General features: G+C 44.7%; 2 protein-coding genes across 2 annotated transcripts in view; one reads left to right on the top strand and one right to left on the bottom strand.

Moving 5' to 3' along the window:
- TOP3A (DNA topoisomerase III alpha) overlaps positions 1 to 4,247 on the bottom strand; it is a 1,279,921-nt gene extending 1,275,674 nt beyond the window's left edge. Inside the window, exon 1 of the mRNA XM_069645692.1 lies at positions 4,226 to 4,247. The gene's annotated coding sequence lies outside the window, so the exon portion shown is untranslated. The remainder of the gene's footprint in view (positions 1 to 4,225) is intronic.
- A 75-nt stretch (positions 4,248 to 4,322) lies between these two features.
- Positions 4,323 to 12,715, top strand: part of SMCR8 (SMCR8-C9orf72 complex subunit) — a 76,875-nt gene continuing 68,482 nt past the window's right edge. Inside the window, exon 1 of the mRNA XM_069645690.1 lies at positions 4,323 to 7,595. Within this exon, the coding sequence (XP_069501791.1) occupies positions 5,224 to 7,595 (2,372 nt within the window). The 5' untranslated portion in view covers positions 4,323 to 5,223. The remainder of the gene's footprint in view (positions 7,596 to 12,715) is intronic.

Below are 12,715 nucleotides of genomic sequence, written 5' to 3'. Positions count from 1 at the left end.
CACACCATTTTCAGGATCAAGGATGGCACCGTCACCATGACAAACAACCGGAAAGAAGACAAGAGAGGAGAGAATGGAGGGAGAACAAAACCACCCAGTCAAAAGCAAGAAGGCGACTCAGAAGATATGTGAGATGCCTTATAGAACAGTCACAGTCAGACAGCGTGTCAAGCGCATCCTCATAAGAGAGATCCCGCAGACCGGAAAAACAACAAGAAGAACCGCGGAGAAAGGGATATCTATACGCCCTTGGAAACAACACGGCCAAAGAACACAGCCTAATGCTAAGAATGCAAATCAATCAAACAGCTGCAGAATTCCTAATAGATACTGGAGTAACTGTGAATGTAATCAGTGAAGAAGTATACCAAACGCTCCTGTCCTACAGCCTGCACGAGCCGTCATTTAGCCCTATGGCTCAAAAACACCCCTAGCATGCAAAGGGTTCTTCATGGCATCATGCCAATACAAGGAACACAAGAAAAGCATCCCCATGCATGTGTTAGAAGCCGCCCCTGAGAGCGGATGCATCTTAAACTATCGGTCAGCCATAGAGATGGGACTCATTCACATATTGTACCGCCTCATGGTGCACAAGCACCTAGATCCAACGGCAAGCATCGATCAAATATTCCCGGCACTGTTAAAGGGTTTCGGAAAACTGAAGGGAAAACAAATTGAACTTCACATCGATCCCCACATCACTCCAGTAGCCCAGCACTACAGGGGTATCCCCATCAACATTCAACAGCAAGTTGAAAACGAACTAACTAAACTACTGGAGGCAGACATCATTGAGCCCGCGGAAGGCCCCACACCATGGGTCTCCCCTACAGTGCCGGTACCCAAGAGAGACTCTCCGGACATCAGGATATGTGTAGACATGAGAAGACCAAAAGAAGCCATCCTAAGAGAACGACATCAAGCCCCCCGAATAACGAACATGGTGCACCTCTTAAATGGAGCGACAATATTCTCGAAGCTAGACTTAAACAAAGGCTACCATCAGCTGGAGCTCAGCAAGAACTCTCGATAATTAACAACGTTTGCCACCCATCTAGGGTTATTCCGCTACAAGTGACTTAGTTTTGGAGTATCCTCAGCGGCCGAAATCTTTCAAGCAGAAATTCACAATGTCATCAGGCATATGCCCAACTGCTTGAATTACAGCAACGACATTCTGGTGTTCGGCCAGACTCAGGAACAACATGATGACACTCTAATGAGAGTCTGCATGGCCTTGGAAGAAGCCCAGCTAACACTCAACAAAGAAAAGTGTGAATTTCGCAAGAAGACACTCAGATTCTTTGGACACATATTTTCAGAGAAGGGCATGACGCCTGACCCTGAAAAGGTTAGCACACTCCGTGAAGCTGAACCACCCACAACAACATCAGACCTCAGATCATTCTTGGGTCTCGCAAGCTATTGCACGAGGTACATACGAGACTTTGCGTCCATCAGTGAACCCCTGAGAGCTCTCACCAAACTCAACACCGAATTTGTGTGGTCACCCAAATGCCAAGAAGCATTCCAGATCATCAAATACCGCATATCCGACGCCCGAAACCTGGCGTACTTTGACCCCAAAAAGACAACAGAACTCGTCGTAGGCGCCATTCTCACGCAGCTAGACGACAAAGAAGGGGGCGGGAAACACATAGTATCGTACGCCAGTCGAAGCCTCTCAAAAACTGAACAAGCCTATTCTCAAGCAGAAAAGGAAGGACTGGCGGTTGTCTGGGCCTGCAAGCACTTTCATCTCTTCTTGTATGGAAAGCCTTTCATAGTCGTGACGGATCACCAGGCACTCACTTTCATCTATGGCAACCCACAAGCTAAAATGCCACCAAGAATAGCCAGATGGGCACTTAGGCTGCAGGACTATCGATTTACCATCATACACCGGCCAGGGAAGGAACAAAATCCCGCGGATTTCCTCTCCCGGCACCCAAAGGAAAAGAGCGGACCAGAACAGTCCATCGCTGATCAATATATCAGATATGTTATTCACAGCAGCACACCACAAGGACTTGACATGGAACAGATAACAAGAGAGTCCAACACAGACAAAGGAATACAAACCATCCTGAGGTGCCTAGAAACAGGGCGGTGGAAACACGCAAGGCAGATCCGTGAAACAATGAACGAGGATACCAAACAAGACATCAAAGGCCTTTTAGCCGTAAGGGAAGAACTTGCAAAATCAGAGGAAGGACTACTACTAAAAGGGACAAAATTAGTAATACCGCAAAGCCTACGACAGAAGGTGCTAGAGCTAGCTCATGAAGGACACAGGGGAATTGTATCCACCAAGAGGATGTTAAGGCAAAAACTTTGGTTTCCCCAACTAGACGCATCAGTGGAAGAGCTATTGCAGAACTGTCCCACCTGTGCCATTGTGAAGCCGCACACGGTCCCTGAACCACTAAGAATGACTGCACTACCAGAAGGAACATGGGAAGAGATAGCCATCGACCATTTTGGGCCCATGGAAGGGGGTGAATACATCTTGGTAGCTGTAGACGAATACTCTAGATATCCGGACCTACAGATTGTCCCATCCACCTCTGCACATCACACCATCCCGGCACTGGATCGGATGTTCGCAATCTATGGCATACCAAAGGTAGTAAAGTCTGACAACGGACCACCCTTCACGGGACAAGATTTCCAAAGATTCGCAGAATACATGGGTTTCCGTCACCGTAAGGTAACACCGTTGTGGCCTCAAGCAAATGGTACCGTGGAAAGATTCATGAGCAACATCAAGCGCACGACACAGATCGCACGCCTCACAGGAGAACCCGTCGAGAAAATGCTGTACCAACTCATGCGAGATTATAGGAACACCCCACACAGCACCACGGGGAAGTCACCATCAGAGGTAATGTTCGGATGAATTATCAGAACGCGGCTACCGCACATACCCGACAATGAGGAACAGTATGAAGAGGACGCGGAGATGAGAACAAGAGACTCCCTCATGAAGGAACACATGAAAGAAGCGGCCGACAGCAAGCGCAGAGCCAAGGAGAGCGATCTGGCGCCAGGGGACATGGTCGTGGTCCGACAACATCAACAGCGCAAAAACGCAGCTCCGTTCAACGAAGAACCACTCATCATCATTAGGAAGAAAGGATCACTCATCACCGCAGAAGGGGACCGCCGGTCCATAACAAGAAACTCTTCTCACTTTAGGAAGATGCCTGGCACTCAACATGCAAAAGACTCAAGTATGTGTGACACTTTCTCCCAGTGGGACGCCCCCTATGAAGGAGACAGGGAAGACTCTGGAACTGACATGGCGCCGGAAGAATGGGTGGAGCAATCTGCGAAAGTGGACTATCCACCACAAAGGACAAGAAGAAAACCCCATCGTCTCATCGAAGAAATAGATTGAGAACGCAACTGAATGTTTAGTGACAGGAGGGTGTGGTGTCGTCACCATACTATCGAGGAGAGGAACAGTCCTCTCTCTACTATCAGTTACCAAGTGGACTGCGTCCCACATATCAGGAAGGGGAGGAGTTACCGCGCAGAGCGGCAGTTGATGTTAAGTGGAAATAAAGTTAAGAGGTGTTGCACCCCAGCTCCTGTGTCGGCCCCACTTTATTGAGTGAGAGAGAGTGGACTGGGATTGTGAGGAGGTCCACCTAACAACACTACAAATATGAACACATTTCGTTTTGCTTTTTTTTTCATTCACTTACTTACCGCAAATGGAACACAAAGTAAGGAGAAAAAAAATCACTAAATCGTCTTTGCTAATAGGAAATGCAAAAACAGAAACAATACTATTAATCGTTTGGAAGCACACTTTATATGCATAAACCATACGTAGTGAACTAAAGAAAGCAAACCTTTTAAAATGGTTTGCTACGTGCGATGACACGTTTCATACATTTACTTAACATGTTTGCAACTGTCTGTCACCTATTTTTACAACTCGCAAGACTGGCTCCATGTTTCACGAGCGGGCGCGTTTTTATGGGTCTGTGAGACTGTGGGTACACAGGTGTTGCATGAAACCATCGTATAAAATAACGAATTCTATTAGAATGTTATACCCCTACAGAGGAAGAATAGCCATTCAATGAAGTAGAATAATTGAAAACATTAAAAATAAAAAGTAAATAATTAAAATTGTGCTTAACATGTCCGAAGATCACTGTAATTCGTATTTTGTTGCGTTCTGAGCATCATTTATGGTTTATTTTTGTACCCGCAATAGCTTGTTTCTTTAATGTTCACTTAGCATCGTTCCTTCAGAAAGGATCGTAGCGTCCGTGATCACGTGTTACGCCCACATGAGTCATGTGCTTCCAAGATGGCTGTGAAGCTGATGCATCCCTAAGGGAGAGACAGTAAGAAGGGTGCTGTTCCCGGGCGTAGAAGGCAGAGTCTCGGGCGGGACCCCCAAAGCATGTACAGGATAGCTCAATGACACCCGTCTTTCCCGGACTCTTTCGGAACCCCGCTTCTTTGCCAGGGAAAACTGTACGTGCGAAGTCTTCCCCCTAACCTGCCCTAAAATAACCTTTAATTCTATGCCAGGAAGACCGATATCTCTTTCGCCTAGAGTTTTATCGTTCTGCCCTATAGAGTGCTTTACCAACACAAGAGCTGTCGTAACACGGTCTCGGTGAAAGTATTGCACCTGTTCCTTCAGAGATACCCCCCAACCCCTGTCGGACCGGTAGGCTCTACCTTTGGCCAAATAAGTATTCAACCCGCTTACTTGAGGCTCCATGTCCTGTAGGAGAGAAGGACGATCCCTGCTCCCGAGAGCCTTCTTACCATGCCCCTTACTGGTGTCTAACTGACCCCAAAGTATCCCATATCTGTGACCGACATAACACCCTTAGCATAGGTCCTGGAGACAACCTACGCCTAAAACAAGGCTTACATCTCTTTGTCAAGGGCATTGTGTCTATAGGTCCACTGGATCCTAGCGCCCTCCTTGCTTTAGCGCTAGGACAGTCCCACATCTTTTCGTGTGTTCCACAGCATCTCCCGACAATTGTACATCTTCACGCGTACTGCATCTGATGTTTCTACACGCAGTTGTGTCTAATTCGTATTCTCTAAGCCTATCATTTTTCACCAACTGTCCCCACCACTCACGTTTAACCACGCCTCTTTCCTCAACTGAAAGTTGCTTTCTGTTGCCTCTAGCCGTGGTTTTCTCTTCTCAATGACCACCGCACCAAAGCTGGAAATATGATCGGTGCCCCAGATGTGGTGGCTTTAACCAAAGAGGAGCCACTTCATGACACTTTTGATTTTCCTACTTTGCCCGAGGAATATTCTGTTCCCCTTTTTCCTTTCGCCAATGATGCAAACCCATGGTCCAAGCTCTCAGCTGCCAAATTCACAAGGGATTTCATTCTTATTTCGGAATTCTCAGAGCAGGTGGGTCCCCAGCCTTTGCTTACCATCCCAGATGATAGCAGAGTGTATGAGCATTTTGATCTTAATTATTTTTCCTTAAGGATCATGTCTGTGGACTACCAGGCATCATTTGTGGGTCATCCTCCTGGCTCTGCATACCCAAAGCTGAATTTTGTGGAAGATTCTAAAGTGGTGTTAGGTGACTCTAAGGAAGGTGCCTTTGCGTACGTGCATCATCTAACACTTTATGACCTTGAAGCCAGGGGGTTTGTACGACCTTTTTGCATTGCCTACATTACAACAGACGAGGACAAGATCATGCAGCAGTTTTTGGAGCTTTCTGCAGAGTTCTCCAAAGCCTCAGAGTGCCTAAAGACTGGCAACCGAAAAGCATTTGCCAACGAACTCGAAAAAAAGCTGAAAGACCTGGATTACACCAGAGCCGTACTTCACACTGAAATGGAGTTGCAAATGAAAACCAATGACATGGGTTTTTATACAACTCAGGCTATTGAGAAGGCAAATGAGTTGGCCAGTGTGGAAAAGTCTATAATTGAGCACCAAGACCTTTTAAAACAGATCCAATCGTATCCATACAGAAAACTAAAAGACACTGATTTCTACCCCTATGAGCCAGATGGTTCACATACCGAAGCCAACATTGTCTTGGATGAAGTGCCTACTACTAATGACCACGACGAGCAGCCCCCAGATCACTGTGAAACTGATGTTTTTCCACGGAGGTCCTCTTACACGCCCAAATTAATCAAAGCAAAGTCAGCTAAGTGCTTTGACAAAAAGCTCAAAACTCTAGAGGAACTTTGTGATTGTTACTTTTTTAGAGAATCTGTAGACCAGTTGACTCAAATTGAGAAGAAATATAGAGGTGATGTATGCTACCTTCTGGAAAATCAAATTGACAGAGCACTTTTGAAGCAGCTACATAAAACCAATTTCCTCTTTGAAGATGCATTGCTTTGGAGCGAACCTCGTCTTGAAAGGACGTACGACCCTAACCTTAATACAATGTTGGGCCACCATGCTCCAAAATCCCTTGAGGAACCTCAAAGCTTTAAAGTCTCAGCAAGCTTGGAATCCTACAAATCCAGCGTGGAGTCTGTTCCTATCAAGATGGACCAAGATGATGTTGAGGATGAATCTCGAGACACAGGCTTGCCCGAATCTAGTGTTTACGACAACCAGGAAAACTCTGATGGTCTTGATGTTGAACTGAAAGGGAGTATAAGCAGTGGTGAAAGCATTGAGATTTTGCGAACAGAAAAGTCTGCTTCTATTCTAACTAATTCTGAGAGCCAGCCATATTTGCCCTTGCACTCAAGTCCACAAGTGGTTAAGCGAAAAGCTGTCAGCAAAAGGACAGTCAGTGAAGATAGTATTGAAGTCCTTAGTACAATTACCTCTGAGTCTTTGATTCCTGAAGACTTTAAGGCAAGTTGCCCAACTGCCATTAATGAAGAAGAACATTACATGGACGAGGAAGAGGATCTTCAATTTAGCCCACAATTTAGTGCACAGACTAGCACAGTGGAGACAGGCGCGGCTTCTGAAAATGAGATGACACTGCCCTCAGATTCCGCCTGTTGTATTGGGAAAGAGAGCCCACACTTCCTAGAACCTTCGACTGTTCCAGAGCAAAGCTTCACTGGAGAGGATAATGTAGTCATAGTTCCACCACAGCCATCTCGACAGGTGGAACATGGATGCCATGTGAACTTCTCAGTGGATGATGTTGAAAATTCGTCCAGATATGTCTCTGGAGCAATTTCCATTCATGAGTTTGATCCAAACTTTTTAAGTAGTGGCGAAGCTAACAAGATCAGTGGGGATGAACATTCAGACTCTACAAGTTACATAAGCAGTGCATCTGCAGGTTCTGACCGGACTCCGTCGCCTGCACCTTTTGTTGGCTGTCTGTCTGAGAGACAAAAGCGAAAGGCTGGCCAAAATGCACTGCAATTTATTAGACAATATCCCTTTGCCCACCCTGCGATATATTCTCTCCTTAGCGGAAGGACGCTTGTAGTTCTTGGAGTGGAGGAGGGCATTGTGAAGAAGCTTGTCACTGCCTTGTCAATCTTTGTTCCTAGTTACAACAAATATGCAAAAGCTGTGAAACACTGGACAGAGCCACCTTTGCACATCATGGACTTTCAGCGGTGGAAACTTATCGGATTGCAGAGGTAAATTGAAAGTAAATTTAATCATGCTTGTGCTTCAATAATTGGGTCTGCTAAATGAATGCATGCTAACAAAGCCTTTCTGTTGACCATTGTTTGGCCAGCGGTCAAACAACAAATCCCAAGCACTGTTGAACTGTGACAACCAGAGAACTGCTGTAATTGAGCTAGAAAACTGTTTTGTCTCAGTACTTCCCAAAGCAAAACTTGACTACTACTTAATAAGGGCCAAAAGAGAACCTGAAGTGAATCTGGACATTATTCTTGCAGCCATGTTCCAGTTCTTAGTCACAATCTGACCATACTGAAAGCGAACAAACGATTGGTTGTTTGGGTATTAGCCACTTTGCCTGCCGCTCATTTGCTCAAATCCTGTTTCCTTGCAATATTTGTTACTGCATTTTACTGCAAAAATGTAGCTTCCGGGTGGCATTAGGTATTTAGAAATGGAGTGGTTGAAGGTGCAGAGGACCCCCCAACGCATTTTCCGCTGTAAAACATTGTGCCAAAACGCGATCCGAGCAAATGGGCTGCAAATAAATGTTGTAGATCCATTGTTTGTGAATGAAGTAAGGGAGAGTTGAAATTCTCCTGAAACCCACAGTGGCTGAATTTTGCCAATTCATTACTCGCCATATTCATACTTCAATATTGGCGCTTGCCGCTCGCAGTTGATGAGGAGAAATTGTTAATGGCATAAGTAAAGATTTTGGTTTGGTCCTGTGGAATGTCTGTTGACAGAGCTCCTACCTGGTGCCCGTCAAAGATAGTGTAGAGGGAAAGCGTAGTTTCTCAGCTGCAAGAAGGTGTGCATTAATGAAGGCTATTTGATTATTTTCTGATATAACCATATATTTGCAATAATTAAATTATCAGTTCTGAAATGAACTTTCAGTGTCGGCATGTTAAAGTTCTCTTGTTTGCGTGGTGACAATTTTGTGTTGTCGCCTTTAACTGGGAGTTGATTAAGAGTGACCTCAGAGGAAGGATAATTCCCCTTTAAAAATCAAATAAGATAAGTCAAATTGGGTATGGAAGAAAAGTAATGAAGGGAGTAAGCGATAAGCGGGGACTACGCTATGATTATATAATGGAATGTGCAAGTGCCCGTTGCTCCACTGTCGCATCTGGCATCATTTAGCCATAGGGAAGTGTATTACTTGGTAATTAGTGCAGTGGGTGAGCACACACAGACCTACTTGACTCCTGGTCATTGGTTGCCTATTGTGAAATATTTCTGGATGAGATTGAGGGTTTTGTGACAAGAGTCCTGCTTTACAAAGTGACACATATCTAATTGTTTAACAAATTGGTGACCATTTATTATAGTTTTTTTAGCTACCCAGCAGTGACTATTGTTTTGATGGCTTATATTAACATAATGTGAAGGATTTTCTTTTTCAAAGTATTTGGACTTTGAAAGGTGTGTGCTACACTCCTCAAATAGATGCAGACAGTGAGTGATTAATTTGTGTTTTGCATACATCTAGCTCTCTCAGCCAAGTTATAAACCAGGCAGTTTTGATTAATGTACACAAATATAGCATGTGTATTAATGTTAACGACTGAAGGTTTTCAGGTGACAATGAGCTGCATATGCTGTTTTTATAGTAATACATCATTTTAAAGCTTTTGCTGCAAGATGGCCAAACTAAAGGCACTTTGCCCATTGGCTGAGAGAATAAGACTGATCACAATGTAATACTGGGATTTCGGGTGTCCACACTAGCCTTTCAAAATGAGATTCAAGTTGTCTTGTGCCATGGAGATGTATTCCTCCAATCAAATGGAAACTGACCAGGGTTTATCTGCTATGTGAACATATTTTGAAAATGAAACCTTGTATCAAATACAGCATGATCAGAGATGTACATTTATTTTAAGTTACACATGAAGTTAAAAAATAACAATCTTTTTCTTGGACCAATATATTATATGCACTGTCTCCCCTCAGGCCAAATTGATAACTGACAATACACTAATCGTTCACATGGATGGCCTGATTGAATAGGTATATCAGTGGATCATTCGAGCTAGATCAGGTGCATCCTACGCTGACCACGCAGATTTCTAAAACCCAAATTACTTTTACAAGCCCAGTGGGAAAGCAATCTTTTCAGGTGCTATCTATGAAAAATCTCATTTGATTAATGTTAAAAGGCTAGTATGCGCGCTAGAACACCAATATTAAACAATACATTAGTTAGGCAATTGTGACAGATGTAGTAGAGTTGTTGAACGCTATCCATATATGCTGTTTCCAATGGGTCTAAATTGAGGTTCCCAGACCATGCAGTCTGTTTTTGGTAACTGGATTATTAGAAACGTTTTTCATTGTTTTGATTATGAAGGAGATGCCATGTTGTGTGTGTGTGTGTGTGTTTTTATTATTATTTTTTTTTTTGGGAGTAGAAACGCCACTGGCAACTGATGGTGTTCCGTGTTAATTGGTTTCAGATTTTCAGTGCGCCTTTTTGGATGCAGGAAATGTATTTTTCTATTTTGAATTTGAACTTTTTCCTGTGCCACTGGTAATGTGAAAGTTCTATGGGGTTGTTGGTTCTATTTGCATAAAATCTTTCAATATCTTGTGTTTGCAAATGCAGTGATTACTTTTCTTGCCCTCAAACATAAGCTACACATCATTCCATGTAGAGATGTAAGCAGGTCTTTATCAAAAACACCCTCCTCATGTCGATGCGTAGACTGTGGAGGAGGAGGGGCTGATAAAGCAACTATTGGAATCCTGGGTAATAGTTCAGTTTCTAGCACTAACCCGCTTGGAGTTAAATTGGAGGGGCAGGAGACACGCAGTGCTATTTGTTTGCACATAAATGTAGTCTGATCCTTTACAAGCTTTAGGAGGTTCAGCCCTTATTTGGGCTTGGAGGACTAGAGAATGTTGGGAAGGAGGGACGATCGTCCCAGACCCCCCAATCACTTTCAGATGAGGCAGAGGCCTGGAAGTGTGCAGTAGGCACCCTGGGAAGGAGGGTGTTGACGGGGACTATAGTGCTGGGAGAGAGATGCATGCTTTGGCTCTAGGGTACATGGGGGAATCAAACACCATCTTGGATTGTAGCAGCCATATTGAAATCGAGGCCTAGCTTTGCACTGCAGCCAGGGCCTCAGACCCAAGCCACATAAATGGAAATAAGTGTATGCATTCAGGAATATGTTGCAGCTTGTGCACTGGTGAGAAAGGCCAGAGATGCAGAGATTCATAGACCCTTCATTGTCTCATGTTGCCAGCATTCATATTCCAGAAGGAATGCACCATGCAAGGCCACGAGGAGGTTGAGAGCTCTCTGCGAAAAGCAATCCCACGCGAAGGAGGGCACAACCATCTGACTCTCCCCATTCCAGTTCTAACTAATAGCTCCCAGATGCCCCTGTCCCAAGACCCCCAGCTTTCCAGAGTACCTGTCAGCACCAGACCTAAAACTATTAGTTCGCCAATCGATCAGAAAAGATCAGAAAGCAGGGACCAGATGCTTTCACCATAGGTCATGTGGTTTGTGCTGCAAGGTGCCAGGGGGGAAGGGGGTGGACAACAAATCTAAACTGAGGTTGGGGAGCTTTGGGTGGGCACTGATGTGTCTGGAACCGAGCTGTAGTCTGTTAGATGTGATGACCTCGAAGTATCCTCGTAGACCTTGTCTGCAGTACCAGGTGCACATTAGGTTGGAGATGGAGCATGTATTGTTTGTCATTTCATAATGACCAATTAATTGTAGTTTCATACCTGATGACGCTTAAGGAGGAACCCACGTGGAAGAGGATGGACAGAAGGGGCTGGGACCAATGGCATGACATCCCTTATGGAGCAGGTAGCCTATTTATAGGGTCTCTCAACCAGCCATTTGGACTTGTACATTATGTAATTTACGTCACTGATGACGCTGTGTGTTTCTTCATAGTGTTGCTCATTCCGATTTCGCCAGAACGTTCCGTGACAGCAGAGCACTTTGCTGGTGCATCTTTATTTTTGTGGAAATAAAACTTTGTTCTCCTTGCAAGAGGTGTGCTGGGCTTTTTCCCTAGTGGGTTGCATTTTCTTTTTTAATTTGAGCGTTCATAGGTTTCTCTAAATATTTGGTGACCTTGACGTGATCCCAGTGACCCCTGCAAAGACAGAGGCTTCTAGGCCGTATCTCTGGAGGAGCCACGCCCACCTGCAGTGACCAGTCCCAAGCTCGCAACCCGCAGCGGTTTACAGGAGCCGTTTTAATAGAATTCCTGTCTGCTCTTTGGAGCCGTTAGTGGGACCCCGTGACACAGGAGCTCGGGTGAACACGCAGATGTAAGTACACCTCTTGCAAGCGACAACAACTTGGGTGCGAGTTAGTGGGGAAACACAGTATGTGTGTGTTAAGGGAGAGTGTGAAAGGCCATGTGGCGAGTTTGTGTTGTTGTTATTATTGAGAAGATAACGAAGAGGAAAGTAGGGGTGTGGGATCCTTTCCGAGTAAGGGGAGAAGGTGGCACAATTTTCGTTGTGATAAGGAGGATACCAAAGTAGGAGCTGTGTGTAATTGGAGAGCTCGGATTCCTGTGCCCAATATATTTTAGGTGGGAGAAGGAGGCAGGGGAGTGGTTGTTTTGGCTTATTATTTTTGTTTGTATTAGTGTATTGAACTATTATTGTGAATTTGGTGGAGGCCGAAGGAGGGCCTGTGGAAATAGTGTGAGACGTGCAGATATGTCCGCGGACGGGGAAAGTGTGGACATGGTGTGACTGGGAGGTAGGGGCGAAAGACCAGTAGTGACATTTGTGATTAAAATTGCATGTGACGCATAACAAAAAGGTTTTTGTTTTGTGAATATGATTGTTGGTATGGGGGTAATAACTCAGTTGGAGTACATGTGTAGTGCATTGCCATTGTATAAGGAGAAAATAGAGAAATTCCACAAGCAGTGGGTGGCAGAGACCCAAGGGGTGTTGCCCTGCTCCTGGCCAGAGCAGGGCACTAATAACAGACATATTAGATCACATGAGCATGTTCCTAACTACTAAATATAAAGGTAAACCACTGCTGAAAAAATAAGCAATTTTAGATTTGTGGAAAATGATAGAGGGGAAAATGGTAGAGGACACCGCCGGGTGTATGCCCCGGCACGAA

This window comes from Ambystoma mexicanum, chromosome 2p (assembly GCF_040938575.1).
Source record: "Ambystoma mexicanum isolate Mex_15411 chromosome 2p, UKY_AmexF1_1, whole genome shotgun sequence".
Lineage (NCBI taxonomy): Eukaryota > Metazoa > Chordata > Amphibia > Caudata > Ambystomatidae > Ambystoma > Ambystoma mexicanum.
Note: the sequence above shows the minus strand (reverse complement) of the source record. Positions and strands in the feature narration are given on the sequence as shown.